General features: G+C 45.0%; 1 protein-coding gene across 1 annotated transcript; it reads right to left on the reverse strand.

Moving 5' to 3' along the window:
- Positions 1 to 6,553: 6,553 nt before the first annotated feature.
- ADSL (adenylosuccinate lyase) lies at positions 6,554 to 23,913 on the reverse strand. The gene is made up of 13 exons (XM_027594977.2): positions 23,691 to 23,913; positions 19,816 to 20,019; positions 17,596 to 17,640; positions 16,988 to 17,067; positions 13,512 to 13,683; positions 13,264 to 13,310; positions 12,489 to 12,579; positions 11,994 to 12,063; positions 11,700 to 11,847; positions 9,786 to 9,876; positions 9,051 to 9,140; positions 8,144 to 8,320; positions 6,554 to 6,686 (listed from the first exon to the last, which is right to left on the reverse strand). Exons 1-13 carry the CDS (start codon positions 23,859 to 23,861, stop codon positions 6,600 to 6,602), a joined length of 1,473 nt encoding a protein of 490 aa, XP_027450778.2. The 5' UTR covers positions 23,862 to 23,913; the 3' UTR covers positions 6,554 to 6,599.
- Between the last annotated feature and the right edge of the window lie 1,716 nt (positions 23,914 to 25,629).

Here is a 25,629-nt window from a genome sequence, read left to right on the forward strand (position 1 = left end):
GAATTAAGGACTTGTCAACACTTGTTAGATAAAGCTTCTAGCCCTCCCCTTGCATTCCAGTGGAACATTTATCAAAGATAAATACTGGGGCGCCTGGGTAGCTCAGTCGTTAAGCATCTGATTTCAGCTCAGGTCATGATCCTGGGGTCCTGGGATGGAGCCCTGCATCGGGCTCCCTGATGGGCAGGAAGCCTGCTTCTCCCTCTTCCACTCCCCCCTGCTTGTGTTCCCTCTCTCACTGTGTTTCTGTCAAATAAATAAATTAAAAAATCTTAAAAAAAAAAAAGATCAACACTGGGTAGGCCAGGGGCACCTGGCTAGCTCATTCTGTGGAGCATGCGACTCTTACAATCTCAGGGTGGTGAGTTCGAGCCCCACATTGGGTGTAGAGATAATTAAAAAATACTGGGAAGGTCCAACAGCCACAGGAGATAGAACACCAGTACTTCCCTTTTAAAAAAATGGTAGACTAACAATTCTATGAAACTTTCTTATTTTTAAGTTCTGTGTGAGAATTCTATACACACATTTCACCTCCGTTAGAGAACAAAAGAGAAAGAAAAATGCCACATTCTTAAAAGCTTCCTAGGATGCCACTCAAGGCAAAGCCTTTCTCAATTTGTGCCACAGGAAAGGTGGATGGAGCCAGGAATATTGAAGAAATTCAGCCAAGCACCAAGCTGGTGGGAAGAGCAGCATCTGCATCATGATGAAGGGTGGATTACAAGATGATAAAACCAAGGGAAGCGGCGTGGATTTGTTGAAGTTATATCCCAAGAGCACCTTTTCTCAGTGGGACTTAATGAACTTTGCATGTGTTCAGATGTTAAACGGTATATATCCCATTATTGAGGAGCCATTCAGCACTTTGCTCTATAAGCTCCAGGAGGGCAGACAGGCTTGTTCACCATTGTACTCCCAGCATACAGTAGGGTGCTGAAAAAAAAATATGTTCATGTATGAAATCGGGGGGCGCCTGGGTGGCTTAGTTGGTTAAGCAGCCGACTCTTGATTTTGGTTCAGGTCATGATCTCGGGGTCCTGGGATCAAGCTCCACATCAGGTTCCATGCTCAGCAAGGAGTCTGCTTAGGACTCTCTCTCCCTCTCCCCGTCCCTCTCAAATAAATAAATCTTTAAAAAAAAAAAAAGTATGATATCTGCATCAGGAACAAGATATCTTATAAATACCTATTTCCTCCAGGTTATCACTAAAGAAATGCTTTTCTAAACGTGAAGTATGATTTAACCCCTTTCTTGAAAGAAATGAGCAACTTATTTAAGGAACTATGGAACGAATCCCTTTGAGATCTGTTCTTTATGTTTGCATTTCTGCTTTATATATTTTTTTAAAGATTTTATTTTTAAATTATCTCTACCCCCAACATGGGGCTCCAACTCACAACCCTGAGATCACAAGAATCACTTGCTCCAACGACTGAGCCAGCCAGGCACCCCTGCTTTATGTATTTTAAATACACCCGGCCTGTGCTCTACAATCGGCACTATCCTAATTACAACTTTTTAAAGTTTAAAGCGAAACTACTAGTTAAACAATTAGTGTTTAAAGCTGTGGGAGAGGCATAACACTTTCCCATGGTTTTAAACTTCTGAAGACCCTAGAGCCACAGCAACGGAAGGCTAGATCATTCGTGGATGGAAACACTCGGGTCAGTCATGGTCCCCAAATTCTGTCTTGACTTCTAGTTATGTTCCAGATGAGCTGAATTTGAGCTAAATTTTGTGTCCATTAGACCACACCTCTGATAAAGAACATACCTTGTAAGTAATATATATGAATCCCAGTACTTAAAAATGCTATCATGACGAAATGTAATTTGTTCTATATGGGAATCCTAGAACAAAAAAAGGACATTAGCTAAAAATTAAGGACTTTATTTGATAATGTATCAATATTGGTTCATTAACTGTGATGACTATACCATACTAATGCAAGATGTTAATAAGGAACATCAAGTGTGGCATATGGGAACTCTGTACTATCTTTGCAATATACAAATATTCTAAAATTTAAATAAAAATTGCATTAAAAACTTGAAAAAAGGGGCGCCTGGGTGGTTCAGTTGCCCCAGGTTATGATCCCAGGGTCCTGGGATCAAGCCCCACATGGGGCTCCCTGCTCAGTGGGGGGTCTGCTTCTCCCTCTGCCCCTCCCTTCGCTTGTGCTAATAAAATCTTACAAAAAAAAACCTTGAAAAAATACACAAAAGCCAAAAGAAAATAAAAACTACCTTAAACTCATCACCCAAGAAACCACACAGTGTTTCATTATATAACTTTATTATTATTTTACTTTCTAAGTAGACTCTATGCCAACATGGGGTTTGAACTCATGACCCCAGGATTAAGAGTCCCATGCTCCACCAACTGAACAAGCCAGGTGCCCCAACTTTTCCTATTTATTTTTTATGCTGACTCATTCCCCATTATTTGGTTGGGGTTTAAGTTCAGCATATACTCTCTTCCATGGCAGGCAAACCAAAACAACAGTATCCTCCTCAAATGTTAGCCTGCTCCCTGACTGGCTGGTGAACTCTCCCAGGCTCAGAAAGGAAAATGACATTTCCTGAGTACCTTCTTCACGTCAGACTCTAGGCTCTGCAATTTCAGTCAGCTAGTCCTCACATCTATCCAGGATTTCCATCACCAATCTGGAGGCACTGTACCTCTGTGCTTCCACTTAAGGACATGAGACTCTTCTGGTTATCAAATGCCAGGGAAGAGAGCTCTAAGTACCCGGGTACCCGTCTGCAGCTGAACAGAAGGTGGTTACCTCAAAGTCTGCCCAGATCCTGATTTCTGGATGATTCAAATCCTGGAGTTCAGATCACTGGTTAACTGAATTCAATCTAATTTTTGAGAAGGCCTGAGTCTTCTCTTCTCAGCCAACCTGCAGCCCACCCAAATGCCCTTAATTAAAATGTTACATGGGGGGCTCCCTGACTGGCTCAGTCAGTAGAGCATGTCACTCTTCATCCTGGAGTCCTAAGTTTGAGTCCCACATTGTGTAAAGATTACTTTAAAAAAGATTTTAGGGGCGCCTGGGTGGCTCAGTTGTTCAGCATCTGCCTTCGGCTCAGGTCATGATCCTAGGGTCCTGGGATTGGGCCCCACATCGGGCTCCCTGCTCACCAGGAAACCTGCTTCTCCCTCTCCCACTCCCCCTGCTCGTGTTCCTGCTCTCGCTGTCTCTCTCCCTGTCAAATAAATAAAATCTTTAAAAAATAAAAATAGGGGCGCCTGGGTGGCTCGGTTGTTAAGTTCTGCCTTTGGCTCGGGTCATGATCCCAGGGTCCTGGGACTGAGCCCCGCATCGTGCTCCCTGCTCAGCGGGAAGCCTGCTTCTCCCTCCCCAACTCCCCTGCTTGTGTTCCCTCTCTCACTGTGTCTCTCTCTGTCAAATAAATAAAATCTTTAAAAAATAAATAAAAATTTAAAAATTAAAAATAAATAAAAATTTTAATTAAAAAATAAAATCTTTTTAAAAAATGTTAAATGGAAGAGGCACCTGGCTGGCTCAGTTAGTGGAGTATGCAACTCTTGATCTTGGGGTTATGTGTTCAAAGCCCCACGTTGTGGGGCGCCTGGGTGGCTCAGTTGGTTAAGCGACTGCCTTCAGCTCAGGTCATGATCTCAGGGTCCTGGGATCGAGCCCCGCATCGGGCTCCCTGCTCGGCAGGAAGCCTGCTTCTCCCTCTGACCCTCCCCCTGCTTGTGTTCCCTCTCTCGCTGTCTCTCTCTCTCTCTGTCAATTAAATAAATAAATAAAATCTTTTTAAAAAAAACAAAAAAACAAAAAAACAAAGCCCCACGTTGGGTGTAGAGATTACTTAAAATTTTTTCATTTTTTTAACGTTAAATGGGAAAATAAGAGCAGATAACAAAATTACCCTTGATAGTATAACTTAAGCATGTTAATATAAAAACAAAAGAGACTAGAAAAGGAAAGAAGACATAATAAACCCACCCAAATAGCCCAGGAAGAAAAACCAGCCAAACCACCAATTACTAGAGATCAGAGGTCTAACAATCACAAGACTGTCATCTTATTTCCTTATTTTCTGTGAGAAAATTCAAATAAAATCCATGGTATCCGGTATCCCCAGTGTCTGGTATATAACATAAGTTCTCAGATCAGCTGAGTTAATGATCAAATAAGTTAATTCTCTGCACCAGACCCAGCAGTTTCAAACATCCCCTCAAGATTCACACGATAGGGGGCTCTCCTGGGTGGCTCAGCTGGTTTAAGTGTCTGCCTTCAGCTCAGGTCATGATCCTGGGGTCCTGAGATCAAGCAGCTCATTGGGTTCCCTGCTCAGTGGGGAGCCTGCTTTTTCCTCTCCCTCTGCCCCTCCCCCCCACTTGTGCTCTCTATCTCAAATAAATAAATAAATAATCTTTAAAAAAAAATATTTTATTTATTTATTTGAGAGGAAGACAGAGAGGATCATGACCTGAGCCGAAGGCAGTTACTTAACCGACTGAGACACCCAGGTGCCCAAATAAATAAAAAAAATCTTAAAAAAAAAAGTTCATATAAGAGGAATAATAAACTGTTTCTGAAAGAGTTGAGACCTTCTATGGCTCCATGCTCTCCAAGCTTGCTTGCTACCCCAAATTGCATTTAGAATTTGGTTTCAAGGATTGTCTCCTATTCTCCTTTCCAATAGGTTGAGCTCTTTACTCCAGACTACCTTTGATTGTATATGGTTGGAGTCAACTCAGCCTCTCTTTCCTCTCAACATTCCTGACAACTAGGTAGTCTGGCTTCGGACTGAGCTGAAGGGAAAGAATGTGGTGGGGTAGAGGGAGAATCACTAACTCATAGCAGCTTCACTGTCTGGGCCTGAACCAGCCTCTCAACAATGGGTATGGGTCTCAATCGTCTCTTGGGGGGATGCCTGGGTGGTTTAGTCAGTTAAGCGTCTGCCTTTAGCTCAGGTCATGATCCCAGGGTCTTGGGATCAAGTCCCAAATTGGGCTCCTTACTCCGTGGGGAGCCTGCTTCTCCCTCTGCCTGTCACTTCCCCTGCTTGTGCTGTCAAATAAATAAAATAAAAATTGTGTCTCTTGAGGCAACAGCTACCTAAGTCACTCTTCTCCCTCAAAGTGGTATTTAAAGCGCTGACAAGTTTTCTCCTATAGGATCAAGTGCCCTAACATTCCTTCGCCAGGGCGCCTGGGTGGCTCAGTTGGTTAAGCGACTGCCTTCGGCTCAGGTCATGATCCCGGAGTCCTGGGATCGAGTCCCACGTCGGGCTCCCTGCTCGGCAGGGAGTCTGCTTCTCCCTCTGACCTCCCCTCTCTCATGCCCTCTCTCTCTCTCAAATAATTAAATAAAATGTTTAAAAAAAAAACAAAAAAACAAAAAAACATTCCTTCGCCACTCCTCATAGGACAAGGTCTCCTTTGGAGGTTGGCTCTCTAGTTTATCTCTGTTCCCCAGACTGGGTGTCCAAAATGGAACATAATGCCATGGCTGTGGAACAGTAAGACTACAGTGGAGTTTAAGCCTAATTTACTTACATTTATCTTAATTTTTTCTTCTTAGTTTTGGCCACATCATTTCAATCTACTTCAGGTTAGAAAAAATTTTAGTTACCTTACCAAATACGTTTATCAGTTAATTGTCCTAGTTTTGTGTTATCTGCAAATCTGATAAATACACTTTCTTCATTTTCATCTATGCTGAAACTATATGTAGAATTGCAGAGGGCTAAGGATAGAGGTCTGTGGACTAACACCAGTGTTCTCCTTCCTAATGATCCTCTTTGGCTACAGCTGGTTCAATCACCTATCAATCTGTGTAACCAGGATTAAAGATTGTCAAATGCCCTGATGAAATCAATACTCAATTAGCATTTCTCCAACATATAAGCTTTATCAAAAGATGAAGTGAGTTTGGGTATAACTTGAGCTGAGTAAGCCTGAAAATTTACTGTAGCTCTGACTTTCATTATATATTCTGGCAAAACATAACTGGATACCAAAGGTATCCAACCATACTGAATCAGAGTCCAGGTTATTTTGCTAGACACAGATCAAATTTATCTTCAAACGAGAGGACCACGAGTTTGCTTACTCCCTCACAATCAAGTGAGCATGTGAAACTGACTAGGCTGGACAACATGCCTGAAGGAACAGAGCAAACCACGAACTACAGGCTGTGTTGCTGTAGAAAACAGAGTCCAACTCAACATAATTTTTTTTTTTTTTTTTTTAAGAGAGAGAGAGCAGGGAGAGGTGGGGAGGGGCTGAGGGAGAGGGAGAATCTTAAGAAGGCTCCACACCCAGCGCTGAGCCTGATGCCCGTGGGGCTCAATCTCACAACCCTGAGATCATGACCTGAGCCAAAATCAAGTTAGACGCTTAACCAACTGAGCCACCCAGGCGCCCCAACGTAATTTATTTCTGCATTATAAACCTTGAGAAATGTGAAAGCACCATGTAAACAAAAAAGTGCTGTATCAATTTAAGGTAACAGGTCTTGAGGTAAAAGAAGGCATTAGAATAACATTTTCCAAGACTTGGCAATAAAAGTTAACGAAGCCAATGACTTCTTGTTTAATTCTTTCCAATTCTATAGACGTAATTCTGCTTTCACCTTCATTACACTTTCATATGGTTTCAGCAGGGGATATACCTCCTCTTCTAAGAATCTCTGCACCTGCCAAAGAGGAAAGCAAATGTAAGACAAAGGAAAATATAAAGATGTAAGTTTGATAATGCTTTTTTCAATGTCACCGAGAAATAATTTGATAAAAGCTCTTACTCCACCACTGAATTTCTATTTTTCTCAACTGCCTGTCAAAAATCTGTCCCTTGACCAAGGCAGTTCAACCCACCATGCCCACATGTGCTTCCCCACAAACCAGCCCAGCCTGTGCTTTCCGTTGGTCTCCCCATTGCCCACCCAGTTCCCCAAGCTAAAATCATCATTGCTTCTTCCCTCCTCCACATTCAACCAGCTGCCAAGTGACTAACTCCCTAACCAGCCCCGAAATCGCTCCCCTCAACTGGATCTACGACCACCTCAGCTCAACAGCCCTGTCATCTACTGCGTGGCCCTTCTGCAGCAGCTTCCTTGCTGGTCTCCTACCTGCAGTTTGTCTTCCAATTTGAAATCCTGTAACTACTTCTGGCACTTGCTGCTCCATCAACACTCAAATTAGTTTCTCTCCCATGCTGGACTACGTATTTGCCAACTCTTACTTGTCCCTAAGATTCAGCTTCCAAGGAGCCTTTCCCGACCTTTCCTATTTTAGGGCTATTCTACTCCTCCTCTGTGATCCCAAAGGATATGCTTCCCGCAATTCCTGCAGGTACTGCTTGGTATTATAATGACCTCTTTATAAGCCTTCACCACTAAGTTTTGAGGCCCAGAATGAAGCACAGTATCCGAATATATACTGAGCACCTAGTCTGCACTCGTAAATGTTTTTGAATTAGCTCTTGTGGTCTCCAAAAGGCCAAGAGGGAAAATGACATTTATTGAATACTTACTATGCACCAAGCACTGTGCTAGGCCTTTTAATCCATATAAGCACCAGCCTGTGAGACACGTATTCTTACCCTGTCAGCCTTTAAAGCCAGAAGTCAGGAATGAACCTGACTGATCTACCTGAGGGTAAAATCCAATCTTTGTCCATTATACCACATGCTCTGGACCAGAATTCGGAGAGATCCACAGGGGGAAATACTTAAGACAGCTCAAAACAACCAAATCTTCACATTTCAGCCTGCTCCGAATTTTTTTTTTTTTTCCAGCCTGCTCTGAATTCTGACTTAGCCTCATTCTCATCATACCTCCTATAAAAGTAGAAACATTAAAGACAGTATCCCAGGTTCTGCAGCCCAGTCGTGTAAAAAGAGGGCATTTCGGGGGCACATGGGTGGCTCAGTTAAGCATCCAACTCTTTATTTGGGCTCAGGTCATGATCTCAGGGTCATGAGATCGAGCCCCGAGTTGGGCTTCACGCTGGGTGCAGAGCCTGCTTAAGACTCTTCCCACCCCCACTCCCACAAGTTCTCTCTCTCAAAAAATTTAAAAATAAAAATTTAAAAATTTAAAAAAGAGGGCATTTGGGGAGGCTTATAGAGCTCTGGAAGTGTCCTGGTGCTTACCTGTTGGGATGCACGACCCGTAAACGAAGTAGGATCCAGTAGATGGTCCAACTGGGAGTGAATGGGACTGAAGTAGGCATCAGCTTGGATTCGCTCTATGAGGTCATTGTCACCCCCTTCCTGCTTGACCACAGCAGCTGCCTGCTGGGAAAGCACTCTGATTTTCTCATGGCAATCCTGGGAAGACAGTGAAGTACTGTTGGTTCATTTACGAAAAGGGCATTTTAACATCTTAAGACGTCATCCAGGGACGCCTGGGTGGCTCAGTCGTTAAGCAGCTGCCTTCGGCTCAGGTCATGATCCCAGGGTCCTGGGATCGAGCCCCGCATCAGGCTCCCTGCTCAGCGGGAAGCCTGCTTCTCCCTCTCCCACTCTCCCTGCTTGTGTTCCCTCTCTCGCTGTCTATCTGTCAGATAAATAAAATCTTTTAAAAAAATAAAATAAAAAAAAGAAGTCATCCAACACCACATCCATGCTGGTACACAAAGCCCTTTGGGGCTGAGGCGGTTCCCCTCGCAGTCTGACTCCAAGACCTTGACCTTCTGACCATATTCTAGGATGAGCCTGAAGTAAATGCCCATCTTGCACTGGCTCCTCCAAAGCCTCACGAACCGTGTGCTCTTGTGTCCTGCCCACTTCCCATCATTCCCTATTGGAAATTCAGACCTAATTCCTTACTAAGAGTAGACCTTTTCTACAGGTGACTAAGTGACTCACTCTTAACAAGCCAAGTTCACCACCATCACCCGCCAGAGACAAGTCTGTTCTACAGCAGAATGTGGTCACTGCTCTGTACCAATACCATGACTGAGGGTGATGACAGAAATGCTTTCATTCTCCTTAAGGGAGGAGAATAGGACTAAAGGTGCACTTTCCACCTATCCAGGAGCATGAGGGGTTAACAAACCTGGCGGTTACCCCCAGCTTTCACCATGGCCATGATGATGTTCTCCGTGGCCATGAAAGGCAGCTCTTGCCGAATGCGCCGCTCAATTACCTAGAACGAATGCAGGACGAAGATGGCACAAGGTTACAAAGTCACACACACAGTAAGAAATCCACTGTGACCCACAAAATGCACACAAGGACATGAACTATCATATTTATGAAGACTGAGAGTAGAATGGATCGTTTTCATCTACACTGTATTTTTCAGGTTTTCTTTCTAATCCAAAGTATTATTTTGATTTAAAAAAGGAACACCAATTTAAAGAAACTTTGAAGAGTTGCTTCATTGAAAGATTTCTAAAACCTAAACTTTGTTAAAATTTCAGTGCCCAGCCTCAAGAGCCAAGTATATAATGGAAATGAACCCATCTGCCTCAAGTACTTAAAAACAGGCAAAGGAAATCGTCTGCTCTGCCAGTCACACCAGAGCCGGTGAATCATGCTCATACATAGTTGTAAGCCAATTCAAAGTACTTCCTTTTCTCTTTTTTATAAACTTGTCTATGGATTCCAGGGTTAGTTCTCTAGAGCTTATGTCACAACCTTCGGAATGAGCTCTGGCTGGGAAGAACACCTATTGGACCAGGATGCAGGTCCCCAAACATAGTCACTCCAGAGCAGGAAAAGATTACACTCCCCCTCCCACATGCCAACCCCCTCCCTAATATTTTGTTTTTTAATTGAGGCTTCTTACTTTAGGGTACACCACCAATCCTTCAGAAATGTTCTGCAGCGTATTTAATATCGTATCTGCAGTGAGAAATGCCTCAGCCAAACAGATACGTCTGGAAAACAAACAGCCAATTCAGTTATCTCTTTAAACAGTGTCAATCTGAGTGAAATGTAGGGTGTGTCCCAAGAAGTTGCCTCACTGACTTGTCATGCCACATGTACTACTTGGATAACTTCCTTTAATCTCATGACTTCAGCTACCCCAGTATCCTGATGACCTTCAAATCTATTATCCCTTGTCCAGGCTACCTGCTTATGTGCCAGATCATATACCCCACTGGAGAGCTCGACCTGGTTGATCCATAGGTACCTCAAACCCCAAACTGGACTCAGCCACTTTTCCACTGCTTTCTGCTCACATGTCAAACCCACTGTTCTCCCTGCAGCTCCCGTCTCAGTAAATGGCACTAGCACCCCATCACTGATCTTAATTCTCACTGCAGCCCACCACCAGGGCCAGCCAATCTGCCCCTGATTTTATACCCACATCCCTCCTCTGATCACATGGCCACTATGCCAGTGTGGACTTGGGATTTTTAAAAAATCCTCCAAATTGTTACAGCGTGTTTTAGTGGGCACATCTGATTAGGTCACACCCTGCCAAGAAGTATTCAACGGCTGACTTCTGAATGAGTTCACCCATCTTATTTCCATCGATGTCTTATTCCCTGGATTACACACAGATCCCAGAGAGCTAGCTTTAACCATGTATCCTTTTCAGAGGAGGCTGGGTGGCTCAGTCGTTAAGCATCTGCCTTCGGCTCAGGTCATGATCCCAGGGTCCTGGGTTCGAGCCCCATATCGGGCTCCCTGCTCAGCAGGAAGCCTACTTCTCCCTCTCCCACTCCCCCTGCTTGTGTTCCCTCTCTCGCTGTGTCTGTCAAGTAAATAAAATCTTAAAAAAAAACAACAACTACGTATCCTTTTCAGATCCTAGTACAACGCGAGCAAATCAAAGTAACGTGACACTGCTTTTATTTTTTTTTAAAAGATTTTATTTATTTATTTGACACAGAGAGACACAGTGAGAGAGGGAACACATGCAGGGGGAGTGGGAGAGGGAGAAGCAGGCTTCCCGCGGACCAGGGAGCCCAATGCGGGGCTCGATCCCAGGACCCCGGGACCATGACCCGAGCCGAAGGCAGACGCTTAATGACAGCCACTCAGGTGCCCCTGCTTTTAAAAAGTACAGGATAGGGGCACCTGGACGGCTCAGTTGGTTGAGCAGCTGCCTTCGGCTCAGGTCATGATCCTGGAGTTCTGGGATTGAGTCCTGCATCGGGCTCCCTGCTCGGCGGGGAGTCTGCTTCTCCCTGTGACCCTCCCCCCTCTCATGTGCTCTCTCTCCCTCACTCTCTCTAATAAATAAATAAATTAAATTAAAAAAAAAAGTACAGGATAGGGGTGCCTAGCTGGCTCAGTTGGTTAAGCGTCTGCCTTTGGCTCAGGTCATGATCTCAGGGTCCTGGGATCAAGCCCCGGTCGGGATCCCTCCTCAGCGGGGAGTCTGCTTCTCCCTCTGCCCCTCCCTCTGCTCATGCTCTCTCGCTCTCTCTCAAATAAATAAAATCTTAAAAAACAAAACAAACAAAAAAAGCCTATTATTTCTTAAGTCTCAGAGCATCACCTCCTCTGTGAAGCATTCCCTGACTCCTCCACCACTACTCCCCCCGTCTTAGTTCCCACAGAGATTATCTCGTACACACTCTGATCCTAACATGCATCACACTGTTCTATGTTCTTGCCTCCCTCCTAGACTCCAGGCTCTGTGGGGACACAGAGCAAATGCACAGATGCTCAAAACCTCCTTCTGCTTCCAGGCTCCTCTCTGGTCCTCCCCCCCACTTGCTATATGTGGCATCCCCCTTCTACTGACCGGTTGGCACTATCATCCAATGTACGCTCAAACCACTGCACAGATGCCGTCTGCAGCGGGTCCATGATAAGGGTCATCAGGTGGCGGGCAAGGCTGCAGCAGCGCTCAGAGCGCATAGGGTTCCGCTTGTATGGCATCGCACTGGAGCCTGCCCCGTACAAGGAGGAGAAGCAAAGGCAGAGAGACTTCAGAGGACAGCAGATGCCTGAGCACGCTGCTGGGTGAGCTAGTAACACATGCCCACAGGCCTCCCAGCATTGCTGCGGTGCTCCCACGTCTTCACAGAACACTCACCAATCTGCTGTTTTTCGAAGGGTTCTTCCATCTCCTTGAGGTTTGCCAGGAGTCGTATGTCGGTACAAATCTGGGGGGAAAGGGCCACAGGCATCAACCCACAGTGCTGGTGCACAGGACTCTGGGAGCAGGGGCTAGGCTGATGAAGGAGGTGAGCACGTCCTCTCCAAAAGCTCCCGGAGAATATCTCACTTAGACTTCTCCTGGCTCCTGAAGAGCGGGACTAACAAGTAAGGGAGCGTGGAAACACTTGTGTGAAACACTGCTGAAGACAGCAAGGAAAGACAGCGCAAGATGAGCTTTAACGAGAACGCTGGAGCTTGTCCTGTCTTTTAACCACCTTAATTTAAGAGGTGTCACCTACAGACCCCCAGAGGGTGAAAATGAAGCTTGACATCTCGAGATAGGACTAAATAAAAGTCTGAGGCCAATTCCATCTGTCTGTGGTGTGCAAAGCTCTCAGCCCGACCCCCGCAAACTGCTACCACCACTCACCTTGTGCACAGATGCTCCCAAGCTAGCTAGCAGAGACAGCACCTCAATATCCACTTTTCGTGTATAGGTCTGTCCTGTGATAATGAAAGCCCTAAAAGTAATAGAAAAGAATCATAAGTGAAAATATTTCAGGGGCGCCTGGCTGGCTCAGTTGGCGGACCATGCAACTCTTGATCTCAGGGTTGTTTAAGTTTGAGCCCCACACTGGGTGTAGAGATTACTTAAAAATAAAATCTGGGGGAAAAAAAGTGTTTTTTCAAAATGTGACTGTGTCAAACAAATGAGCAAAAACAGACCTTAAGGAAAAGCTTGGTGTCACCGGTATACGAAGTCATACTGAGCCCAGACAGCCTCACTGATAATATGCTTCTGAAACAGACTGTTCTTCCACCCTTTTCACTAACACCCAGACCCGAGAAGGAAATGTGGGCCTGTGGTACCCATGTCTTGCCACAGCCTGATGGAAATGCCTGGAACAAGAAGCCATGGTGAAGCCTTGTGGCCCTCAGTGGAAATGGTCAGATTTAGATGAACCCCCTGGAGGACCTCAACACGGGTGAGACTATTCTAAACATCTCAGAAGTAAACACTTTCCTTTTTCCTTATAGACTATAAAAAATTAGAATCTAGACTATAAGAAAATAAAACCCAGGCCAGAGATAAAAGGAAATGGGTAGAAGAACTAAGGAAGAAAAAGTCAGGGTCAAATCAAGAGGTACACTGAACACAAGCCTTCATCATCACTTAGTAAGGAAGCCAACACTCATTTACCTACCTCTTAAATCCTGCCTTTTCTGTCACCATCTTGTCAAGCTGCTCTACCTTGGAAGAAAAAGACATTCCTGTAGAAATCCAGGTGTGACCAGTATGAGAACATCTCAACATCCTGCCCAGGTTTCAACCCTTGGTACTCCTTCCAGTCCATTCATCCCAGGATCAAACTCTCCTCCCATCCTGGAGGTCAGCTTTGTCTCTGGTGCTCCCACCACTGAGTTTCTGTGTCCCCGGTTGCTCTCAGAATACCTTCTGGTCATTTCCCTCGAAGAGCTGCAGGAAGCTGGCCTGAGTGCCAGTGGTGCCCTTCACTCCCCGGAAGCGCAGGTCATCTCGGACACGCTTCAAGTTCTGGAGATCCATGCAAAGATCCTGAATCCAAAGACAGCAACGTTTCCCAACTGTGGTCAGCTGAGCAGGCCTGAAAATGACCCAAAAAGGACACAGAGAAGTCTCAAACCAAGAACTTACTTCATAAAAGCTTCACTGCTTCTTCAAACAATCACTGCTACCCCTGGAAAGGGTAAGAATTAGAGAGAGAGAGAAACCGGTGTAGACAAAACCAGAGCTAAGAAGTTTGAGCAAATAATAGTTAAGGAAATTCAATGTCATTTATAAATATTCAATGATTATAAAACTGAAGGTCTCCTAACATAGTTCTTTCTTTATCATCAAGAGGCAATATAAGGGCAAGGACAATGCCTGTTTTGTTTGTCCCCAGACTTTGGCAGTCAAATACACTCATGTAACAAACATTTGCCAAGTATCCAATGTGTTCTTGGTTTTGAAAATACAGCAAAAGGAAACAGACAAGGTTCCTGTCCAATGGAGCTCACACTGTGGTGTAAACAAGTAAACAAAGTAACTATTGATTGTCAGAAATGTGAAAACATAAAATGATGAGGACACTGGAGAATGCTACTCTAGACTGTCTGTAAAGGAAGGCCTCTGAGGAGATCTGATGAGAAGCTAGCCATGCTGTGGAGAACCCCAAAACACACATAACCAAAGGACTCTATAACAGCTGATGGCTTCGCTCCCCATCCCAAGTCTAAATCGATCTACTGCTGGTGTGTTTCTGAACATAAAATATAATTATGAATACACTGCAATAAAGTTGGAGTCCTAAGAGATGACCTAGCTCATCCCAGATGGATTTTCTCTCCTATCAGGCTAATGACATGAACAGATGGCAACACGAGGGCATACCATGAGCCACAGTATGTCCCCCCATTAATCTCATGGTAGTTTTCTAGCTAACTCTCGCTAATAGATTACTGGTACAAGCCAAGAAATAAATGGATGGCTTTGCATGGATCTGTTCATGGCAGCATTGTACATAACAGCCACAAAGTGGAAAAAACCCAAATGTCTAGCAACTGAAGAACGGACAAACAAAATCTGGTATATCTACCATTTTGGGCTATAAAAAGAAATGAAGCGCTCTACATGCTACAATGTGAACACTGAAAACATTATACTAAGTGAATAAAGCCAGTCATAACAAGATGAATATTGTATGACTCTATTTAAATAAAAAGTCCAGAAGAGGCAAATCCATAGACAGAAAATAATGACTGCCAGGGGACAGTTAAGAGGGGAATAGGAGTGACTGCTAAATGGGTGTGGATTTTTTTGAAGGGTGATGGAAATATTCTGAAATTATGTACTGGTGACCGTGTAATTCTGTAAATGTACTAAAAACCACTAATTAGGGGCGCCTGGGTGGCTCAGTCAGTTGGGCATCCGATTCTTGATTTCGGCTCAGGTCGTGGGATTAAGCCCCATATCAGGCTCTGTGCTCAGCAGGGAGTCTGCTTGAGATTCTCTCTCCCTCTACACCTCCCTCAGTTCACGCTCTCTCTCTAAAATAAATCTTAAAAAAAAAAAACCACCACTAATTGTAGACTTAAAAAGGGTGAATTTTATGGTATGTGAATTATATCTCAATAAAGCGGCTTCCCCTCCCCCCCCTTTTTAAAAGATTTATTTATTTGAGAGGAACGGAGAGAGCAGGGAGCCTGATGCAGGGCTGGATACCAGGACCGAGATCATGACCTAAGCCAAAATCAAGTCAGCTGCTTAATTGATTGAGCCACCCAGGCACCCCTCTTTTTTTTTTTAAGTAGGCTTCACGCTCAACATGGGGCTTGAACTCACAACCCTGAGACCGAGAGTCGCATGCTCTACTGACCGAGCCAGCCAGGTGCCCCAAAGCTGCTGCTTTTTAAATGCAGGAAATGACCTAAGTTGAGGTGATATCTATGCATCATACCATTTTCTGAGTGCCTAACGCCTGCTAACTGTGCCAGCAGATACCCTCATCACCCTATACCCAAAGGAATACTGGGATGCATGCATTCTCTGAGCACTCTCCAATACTCACAGGAGAGGAAGACGAGTTGCAACTCAGGTAATACTAGGGAGTCAGCAGAAGGCAACGTTTGTCATGGCCAACCCCTATATACTGCACACTGACTCCTCATGAACTTTTTTTTTAAAGATTTATTTATTTGACAGAGAGAGTGAGAGAGCACAAGCAGGGGGAGGGCAGAGGGAGAGGGAGAAGCAGGCTCCCCCGATGCGGGACTCCATCCTGGGGACCCTGGGATCACGACCTGAGCCAAAGGCAGATGCTTAACCATCTGAGCCACCCAGGCGCCACTCTCATGAACAATTTCTTCAGGTTTCTGCTACCAGTAAATGCAGGCCCTAACTTTGAGGAAGATTAAAGTCAACAGCCTTTCCTAAATTATAGGAGATAATATCCTTATTGCCGAGACACGTAGGTGGCTTAGTTGGTTGGGCATCTGCCTTTGGCTCGGGTCATGATCCCAGGGTTCTGGGATCGAGCCCCGCGTCGGGCTCCCGGCTCAGCAGGGAGCCTGCTTCTCCCTCTTCCCCTGCTCCTGCTCTCTCTCTCTCTCTCGCTCTCTCTTTCAAAAAAAAAAACACCCTTGTTGCCATAGCAATACCGCATCAAAATATAAGGCAGATGCTAACACACCACTACTGAAATGTCATTAGAAGTTTGCTACTAGCATTCCAAAAATGACATTCTCTGCTTTTGAAAAGGATTTTATTTGCTAATCATAAAAATATTTGCACATTTTAAAAATACAAAATATAGGGAAAAATTTAATTATCCTACTATCCCATAAACAAGAGAAAATCAATATTTACATCTTGGTGTAAGTTCTTCCAATCTTTGTACAATTTATATGCTGTCTTTATCCCATAACATTAACCTAAGCATATTTCCATGATATTGGTCTTACAAGCATCATTTTAATGGCTACGTATTATTCCTGCCTATGAATATACTATATACTATACCTTATTTAATTATTCTCTTATTGTGGACATTTAGATGGTTTCCAATGATTACTATAAAACCACTATTTTAGCAAAGATCTTTTTGTACATAAGGCTATTTGCATAATTTGGATTAATTCCTTGGGATAGAGTCTTAAAAACGGAATTACTAAATCAGGAAACATGAATACTTCCTAAGGCTCTTGATCCATATTTCCCCAAATCCCCCAAATGAACTCTTACTACTATAGCTTTTAATGTAGAGACAAGATTCATTCCTCATAAGCATCCCAAGTTATTTGCTTACACTGTGTTTTGAGATTCTTCATCTCCAGGCTTCCATGGAGAAGGGAAACTGAAGAAATGCACACAAACTAGCCCAAGTCCCAAGAAGTAATCATATCACTTACTGGAAATGTGTGAAACCTAAGGTAGGAAGATCGGCTCGTTCCTTAGCAAAGTCAGCAAGCCGAGAGATCACTCTAGCAAGCTGTAAGAAAGACCGTGTAGTGAAGAATGAGTTCAGGGTGAGCTCGTTACATAATCAGGAGCTAAAATTTTAGACAATTTAATATAAAATGAGATGTCTAGCCTGTGGAAGGCAGAGGCGTATCTTCATCTTTGTATCCCAAAGTGCCTTGATGAGTTCAGAGCAATCAACGTTTGAAAACTGAGTTGACTACCTAAAGAGTTATGAACTTTTTCTGCACAATTTTAAGACCACTTATGTGCTCATGCAGAAAAAAGGACAAAGTCACAAATCTGACCCACCTATTCCAACAACAAGCCACTGGTTAACTTCCTTCATTTAAAAGGCTATGTTTTAAAAAGGATTTGCTTAGAGCATTTTAACCCAAAAAGAGACAATTAATTAGTTCTATAGATCAGATATAGGATCATTTGTCTGAATAAAAGATAATCTATTTATAGTCACGTTGCATTGATTTATTCCAAAATGGTGCCCATCTCCTATCATAGGGAACTCAGGGCTGACAAGAGACTGCTGCCAACTCCTTACCTTTGGCAAAAGCAGGTCAAATGCGTTTCTAAGAATAATCAGGTCCTGCAAAAGAAAATGCAGTGGTCTCACATTAAACAGCTTTGCCCAAACAATAATATTACATAACACTTTTTGGCCATCACAACTGGGCTTCTCAGTTAGCCACCTACCTCACTATGAGCAACCCTCTGTGCAAGCCAGAAGATCCTAACAGCAGTTGTTCTTTTCAGATTACTGTTTTAAAAGCACATCAACCGGGGCCGCCTGGGTGGCTCAGTCGTTAAGTGTCTGCCTTCGGCTGAGGTCATGATCCCAGGGTCCTGGGATCGAGCCCCACGTTGGGGTCCCTGCTCAGCGGGGAGCCTACTTCTCCCTCTCCCACTCCCCCAGGGTCCTGGGATCGAGCCCCAAGTCGGGCTCCCTGCTCAGCGGGGAGCCTGCCTCTCCCTCTCCCACTCCCCCTGCTTGTGTTCCTGCTCTTGCTGTGTCTGTCAAATAAATCAATCAAATCTTAAAAAAAAAAAAAAGGCACATCAACCTAGACAGCAGTACTTCTGGGATCTCCAAGGAACACAACCCTTTTGCCCCCGAAGGCCAATGTACATGGTATCTAAAACGACTGGAAAACAGTCATGGGGCAAACTTCCATCCTGAATACTCTGAGGATGTCCAGGTCAACAAGCTCTAGATCTTCCCAAAGAGGAATGCCTGAGTCTCTGAGAAGCTTCCAGGGGGAAAATTCCATTAGTTTCCCCTCCTTTGTTCATGTCTATCATTGCGAACAACAACAAAAAGACATGAACCAGAATATCAAGGTTTAGGAAATTTAAAGCTGTTCTTGAGGGAAACAGGAGATGTACTTCAGGCAACTCACATGAGACAGTAATTGCTGAGCTCAACCACACACTGGGTACGTGTTTAAAAAAAAAAAAAGTATATTCCAAGTGAGGGCATTGTTGTTCTTCCATTATTTGAGTCACCAGTTACACACAGATGCCTTTATTTTTTTTTTTAAAGATTTTATTTATTTATTTGAGAGAGAGAGAGAATGAGAGAGAGAGAAAGCACATGAGGGGGGAAGGGTCAGAGGGAGAAGCAGACTCCCTGCTGAGCAGGGAGCCCGATGCGGGACTCGATCCAGGGACTCCAGGATCATGACCTGAGCCGAAGGCAGTCGCTTAACCAACTGAGCCACCCACGCACCCACACAGATGCCTTTAATTAGGTACCACTTGAGACTACAAATATTTGGGGCAACTTAAAAATTAGTGCTTCTTTCTGAGTTGGAAGCGTATCTGGAAATGGAACTTCTGGTCCCTGGGCACAGTGTGATTAAGAGCGCAGCTTTGGAGCCATTCTTCCTGGGCTTCTGTCCTTTCTAGCTCTGTGACACTGGGCAAGTCCTTCAACCTCTCTTGTGTCCTCATGCGTGGAGACGGGGATCATAAAGCCAGATCCGAAAGACTCCACATTCTGATTCCATTTATAGGACATTACCAGAAAAGGCAAAACTACAGAGAAGGAAAGCAAGTGAACGGTTGTCGGAGTGGGGACGGATGCAAACAGGCACAAGAACTTCTTAGAGTGAGGGATGTGCCATAAAACCGAAGTGTAGTGAAGGTTGAACTGTATCAATTTACTAAAACTCACTGAGCTGCACATTTAAGATGGGGAAATTTATGGTATATAAACTACACCTCAAGAAGCTGTTGAAAAATGGGAGATAAAAGCACCTCTCTCGGTTGTTGTGAAGAATAAAGTAATACATACAAAATGCTCAGAATACTGCCAAGCACCTAGTAAACTCTTAGGAAAATGCGATACTACTTTTTCACATTTGACGATAAGCTGATCTGCCAATTAAGTGTTTTGTGTAAGAATCACAATGCAATTCTTTCTTTTTTTTTCTGGAAGTTACAGCAATGAGTTATAAAGATTTAGAAAAAGTTAGAAAGAAAATCCCTCTGGACAATTACCTTGCCACTAAAACACTAAGACCTTGACTTACATCCAACAAACTAATGCGTAAACTGTATCTGCCAGTCTTATATTATGGAGGTCATTAGGGGCTTATAGTTTAGATTGGAAGGATAACAAAAGCAGAAGATTCCCGAGTTTAAGATAGCCCTAAAACTAAAGATCTATGGAGTCACTTCCTAAAATTAGACAAAATCACATAAAATTTATAAATCCATTATGAAGACTGGGTCCTAAGTGGAAACAAAACAAGGCTCCTACTGTATTGTCTCCAACATAGCAGGAGGTGGCGCCAAGATGAATTATGGCAGCAGCTTTCGGGCAGCAGTGACCAAACGTGTGCACGTGAGCCATCACATCATGTCGTAACTGCTTCTCTTCCTCAGCTGCCATTTTGAAGTCGATGTTGTCCAGGTTTGATTTCATCTCCTGGATTTGTTCATCTGTGATAGGCAAACCCAGTGTCTGCAGAACAGGCAAAACAAAATAAAATAACCTCAAGTGTCACGACGACTTGAAGTGACACTGAGAAAAAAACTGGTTCATGTTAGCATTTATGCCCCACCTCCCAATTCTTAAGTTAAAATTTGGGGCAGGGCTCTGGGTAGCCCAGTCGACTGAGCCATGCCAGCTCTTGATTTCAGCTGTCATGACCTCAGGGTCTTGGGACTGAGCCCGGCGACAGGCTCCCTGCTCAGCTGGGGAGTCTGCTTGTCTCCCTCTCCCTTTGATCCCCACCCGACCCTGGCTTGTACATACTCTAAAACAAATCAATAAATCTTTAGAAAAAAATAAAAATAAAATTTGGGGCAACTAAAATTATATAGAGAGGAGTTTTCTTTTTTAAGATTTTACACATTCATATTTTAAAAAGGCTAGCCCACTGATGTCAGAAAAGGAGAGGGGAGTTAAGGGTCTACACTGCAGAGGAAATGCACCTCGAGGTATTGTTTTCTGGCTCAGTCAGTTAAGCAACTGCCTTCAGCTCAGGTCAGGATCCCAGGGTCCTGGGATCGAGCGCCGCATCGGGTTCCCTGCTCAGCAGGGGAATCTGCTTCTCCCCCTCCCCCTCATGCTGTCTCTCTTGCTCGCTCTCTTTCAAATAAATAAAATCTTAAAAAAAAAATTTTATTTATTTATTTTGGGGGGCACGCATGTGCATGGGGAGGGACAGAGGGAGAAAGAATCCCAAGCGGAGTGTGTGGAGTGTGAAGCGCCAGGCAGGGCTCGATCCCACTACCCTGAGATCACCATCAAGCTGAAACCAAGAGTCGGATGCCCAACCAACTGAGCCACCCAGACGCCTTGGAGGGCATGATTTTTTTTTTTAATTATTTATTTTTGAGAGAGAGAGAGAGAGAGAGCGCGCACTCAAGCGAGTGTGAGTGGGGGGGGGGGCAGAGGGAGAAGTAGACTCCCCGCTGAGCCAGGATGCTGGGATCCCAACCTGAGCTGAAGGCAGACACTTAACCAGGCAGACACTTAACTGAGCCACCCAGGCGCCTGAGGGTACGATTTTCTTAATGAATAACGTAAATTACATTCTAAGTAAATGCCAAAATATCCAACAATGTAATTCTGATCTTTGTTCCCTCTACCCCTATATCTCTGCCTGGCTCACACGTTTTGGTCTCTGGGCTCAAAAGTCATCTTCTCAAAGAGGTCTTTCCTGACTCCAGTATGAAACATCCTTCTTATATGTCATTCATCTATCCCTTTAACCTAAATTTATTTACAGCACTTACCACCACATGACATTTTTACAAATGCGTTAGCCTGTCTCTCCCTCTAGAATGTATACTCCGTAAGAGGAGAGTCTGTTGTATTTATTGCTTACCCCTTAGTGCTTGGCCTGTAAGTCCCAAAGTGTTGGGATCCAGGCCAAAACTTCACATTTGACCCAGACGGAGTTACTTAGAGAAATGAAAATTAAGAATGTTGTAAGTGGTTTTGCCAACAAATTATATACAGCAAACTTGGTAAAACTGAAAACCACTGCAGGACGTTATTGAGAAAATAAACACATAAACATCTTACATTCATCCATCACTGGAAAAATCGGGCTGTCAAAAAACAGCTTGCAGCCCACAGGCAGCTCAGAACCCTGGGTTCAAGTGCTGAATATACAGAATGGTGAAATTCATTCAAACCTCTCTTTGAAACTTCCAAGCCTTGGCCCTGGGGAGGATCTTGCATCTTAGGCCTGTCTTGCTCAAGATGGTAGCTACTTGCCAGATGTGGCTATTTACATTTAAATTGATTGAAATTAAAAAATAAAAATTCAGTTCCTCAGTCACACTAGCCAAATTTCAAGAGCTCAGTAGCCATAGGGGCAAGGCTGCCTTGGATCGGTAAGACAGTAGAGAGGGTATCTCAGGGCTCCTCCCAAAGCTAAGCAGCAGGGGGCAGTGCGGCCAAACGGCTTCCTACCCCCAAGCAATGCATTTTGTTAAAATTCATCCTCCACTTCTGCTTTTCTGCATTCCTCAACATCTCTTATTCAATTTTTTTCTTAACTACTAAATTATTATGCAGTTTATGCTAATTTTGACACCCTAACAGATAATCCAAATGCAGATTATACTAAAACTGTATGCATTTCAGACAATGTGCTGACTGGGCAGAGGAAAGAATACATATTCAGACAACTCTACATTTCAATTCCAGCTAGATGACATTTCCTAGCTATGGTGATCCTGCAAAGTCTTTGAATGCCACTTACCCTCATCTATATAATGGAGTATCATACGAAGGACAAAAGAGTACGTGCCAGTACATGATAAATCACAACACCCTATTAATGTCCTTTTCTACCCATTACTGGTATCTAAGCCAATAGTTTATGAAGTCTTTCTGTGTCTCCATTCCATCATCTGTCAAACATCTGTAAAATAGTACTTACCATAGGGTTGTTTTGAGGGTTAATGAGCCATTAATATTCAAGGTCTTAAGACAGTGCCTGGCACATAGTAGACATGATAAATGTGTCCACTATTATTATGTCACTTAATTTTCTTGAGCACAGTGATGGGGAGGGGGAAAATCTAGGAAGAGTTTTCTGTTTGGGGAGTTCAGCTGTACCTTCGTCCCAGGCATGTGCTCAGATTGTTTCCAAGTTTACTGATGCCCTTTGAGAGGACACTGCCATCTTGCCTGTTGTGGCGTTTTCCTCTGAAACTTTATAGCTCTCTGGATCACCTTCAGTTTCCTTCAACTCCTCTGGGAAGGCCCCTCTGGAGCTATTTCTGAAAGCGCTGAGCTAAATAGCCCTATATGCAGAAATCCCATCTGATAATCCCCTACCCTGATTCTTCCCTCACTAGAAAGGCAAAACGCAGCCGAGTGGAGCGGAAGTAGTGGCCTAGGAAACACGAATTTTGTTGTGACAGTCCTGTCACTAACTACACTGAGGCTCAGGCTCTGCACTGAACCCAGGTTCACACCCAGGTTCCGCTATTAATGGTTAGGAGCAAATAATGCGCTTGGCTATCACTGAGGTTTGATTTCTCCCATATAATGTGGGAAAAGCACCACCTAGTTTGCAAAGTCTTTACGGGTTAAACGGGAAAAGATGTGTAAAGAAATGAGTCGCACAACTGAGTACGTAACGAGCGCTCAGTGTCCGTGGTCAGCAGAGTATTCCTGCAGGAATGGCCAAGATTAAACTCTTAAAACCACAGCGTGCATTTCTCGCCGCCTCCTCCGCGTCTCTAACCCTCCGTGAATCAAAACCAAGGAGGCGGCTCGCCTGGGTGGCTCAGTCGTTAAAGGTCTGCCTTCGGCTCAGGTCATGATCCCAGAGTCCTGGGATCGAGCCCCGCATCGGGCTCCCTGCTCTGCAGGAAGCCTGCTTCTCCCTCTCCCACTCCCCCTGCTTGTGTTCCCTCTCTCGCTGTGTCTCTCTCTGTCAAATAGACAAATAAAATTAAAAAAAAAAAAAAAAAAAAGGGAGGCAACAGGTGTCGCCCTCCTGCCCTGACCTTCCTGGGGCCACAGCTCCTCAGGAAAGGGATACTCGGCCGAAAATAGCGGGGCAGCCGCCCCTAGGGGTCAGGCCCAGGCTCGTCTCCGAGCCCCGCACGTGCTGGGGCGGGCCCGCCTCTCCCCGCCCGGACCCTATCCCCGCGGCCCGTTACCTGCTCGGCCTCCGCCAGCCACAGCCAGAGCTGCCGCCAGGTCCGGAATTTGTACCTTTCGCTAAACACGAAGCACATCTCCGGGCTGGCGTAGCGGGAGGCAAGCGGCGAGCGGTAGCTGTCGTGCCCGCAGGCCGCCTGCTCCCCGCCGCGATCGCCTCTTTCTGCCATCCCGAACACAATATCCTACTGAAGGACGCAGGCCCCGCGAGGGCGGGAGCGGAAGGCCGGGGGCGGGGACTTCCTCTGTTCGGGGCGGGACTTCCTCCACTTGGTCCCGCCCCGGGGGTCCCGGACGCGCGAGAGCTCAAAGTTGTCGCGCTCCGGCAGCTAGCCGCTGAGGGTTGGCGGGTGTCTTTTCGTGTACAAGAAACGTGATTAGCGTTTCGTAAGTTACTTAGCCGCTCTGCGCCTCAGTGTCTCCATCTGAAAAAGGTACATTAAGAACTGCCTTTAAGATTGCCATGAGCTTAGGGGCGCCTGGGTGGCTCAGTCATTAAGCGTGTGCCTTTGGCTGGGGCTGTGATCCCAGAGTCCTGGGATCGAGCCCCGCATCGGGCTCCCTGCTCCGCGGGAAGCCTGCTTCTCCCTCCCCCACTCCCCCTGCTCGTGTTCCCTCTCTCGCTGTGTCTCTCTCTGTCAAATAAATAAATAAAATCTTAAAATAAAAAGATTGCCATGAGCTTAGAGTAATAGACTAGGGATGTCTGGGACACTTAGAAAACCCTCTCTGTGTTTTGCTATTATTTTTTTGAAAGATCTTATTTTAGAGAGAAAGAGATTGCTCGGGCAGAGGGAGGGACAAAGAGAACCTCGGGGAGGCTCCCCGGGTACCGCAGGCCTGATGAGGGGCTCCATCTGACCACCCTGAGATCATGACCTGACCGGAAATCAAGACAAGAGTCCATGCTCAGGGGCGCCTGGGTGGCTCAGTTGGTTAAGCAGCTGCCTTCAGCTCAGGTCATGATCCCAGAGTCCTGGGATCGAGCCCCGGAGCCCCGCATCGGGCTCCTTGCTCTGCGGGGAGCCTGCTTCTCCCTCTCCCTCTGCCTGCTGCTCCCCCTGCTTGTAATCTCTCTCTCTCTCACTATCTCTCTGTGTCAAATAAATAAATAAAATCTTTAAAAAAGAAAAAGCCCATGCTCAACCGACTGAGCCACCCAGATGCCCCTGTGTTTGCTCTAATCATAGTTGTCGCCCACCCCAGCTTCACTGCCACTGCCTATCTCACACCAGCGCACTTCTGAGGAGAAATGATGTCCAAGGGAAATTGGCATTTGTCGAGTTCCAAGTGAGCCCCTTGCACAAAACTGCAGTAAAAATGGATTTCAGCCAGTACTGGAACTGAGACTCCCAGAAGCTGAGTGACTTGCTGAGGGTCACCCAGCTAGTAATGGAGCCACCCGACTTCAGATTCTGCACTCTTAGCCACTATGCTGTATAGGTCCCAGCACACACCATGCCCTATCCCCCCACGACTTGGTAAAAGCATTTCCCCTCCGTCTGGAACACCTCTTTTCTCACTACCTCCTACTTAAGGCTCAGTCCAAAAAAATCTTCCCTAACGATCCCACTCTTAACCGTGGTTGGCCAATAATGATAAAAACCTCTAACATTTATGGAGGTCTTACTAGGTATCAGGCAGTCGGTTTTTACACGTGATCTCATTTAATCCAGCTGGCTCAGTCGCAGTATGAGACCCTTGATCTCACGGTAAGTTCAAGCCCCACATTGGGTATAGAGCTTACTTGAAAATAAAATTTTGAGGTCACCTGGGTGGGTCAGTCGCTTAAGCAAGTGGGACCCTTGGTTTCGGCTGAGGTCATGATCTCAGGGTCCTGAGATCCAGCCTGGTGTCCGATTCTGCTCTCAGTGAGGAGTCCGATTGATTTTCTCTCTTTCTCCTTCTTCCTCTGCCCCTCCCCCAGCTTGTGCGTGT

This window comes from Zalophus californianus, chromosome 9 (assembly GCF_009762305.2).
Source record: "Zalophus californianus isolate mZalCal1 chromosome 9, mZalCal1.pri.v2, whole genome shotgun sequence".
In the NCBI taxonomy this organism is placed as follows: Eukaryota; Metazoa; Chordata; class Mammalia; order Carnivora; family Otariidae; genus Zalophus; species Zalophus californianus.

What these genes read in the sequence shown, in the direction of transcription:
- ADSL (XM_027594977.2), bottom strand. Translation starts at nt 23,861, where the DNA reads ATGGCAGAAAGAGGCGATCGCGGCGGGGAGCAGGCGGCCTGCGGGCAC. An exon ending in CTTCGAAAAACAGCAGATTG is followed by an intron (nt 11,848 to 11,993) that starts GTGAGTGTTCTG and finishes TGTACGGGGCAG; the next exon opens with GCTCCAGTGCGATGCCATAC. An exon ending in GATTGGTGGTGTACCCTAAA is followed by an intron (nt 9,141 to 9,785) that starts GTAAGAAGCCTC and finishes CATTCGTTCTAG; the next exon opens with GTAATTGAGCGGCGCATTCG.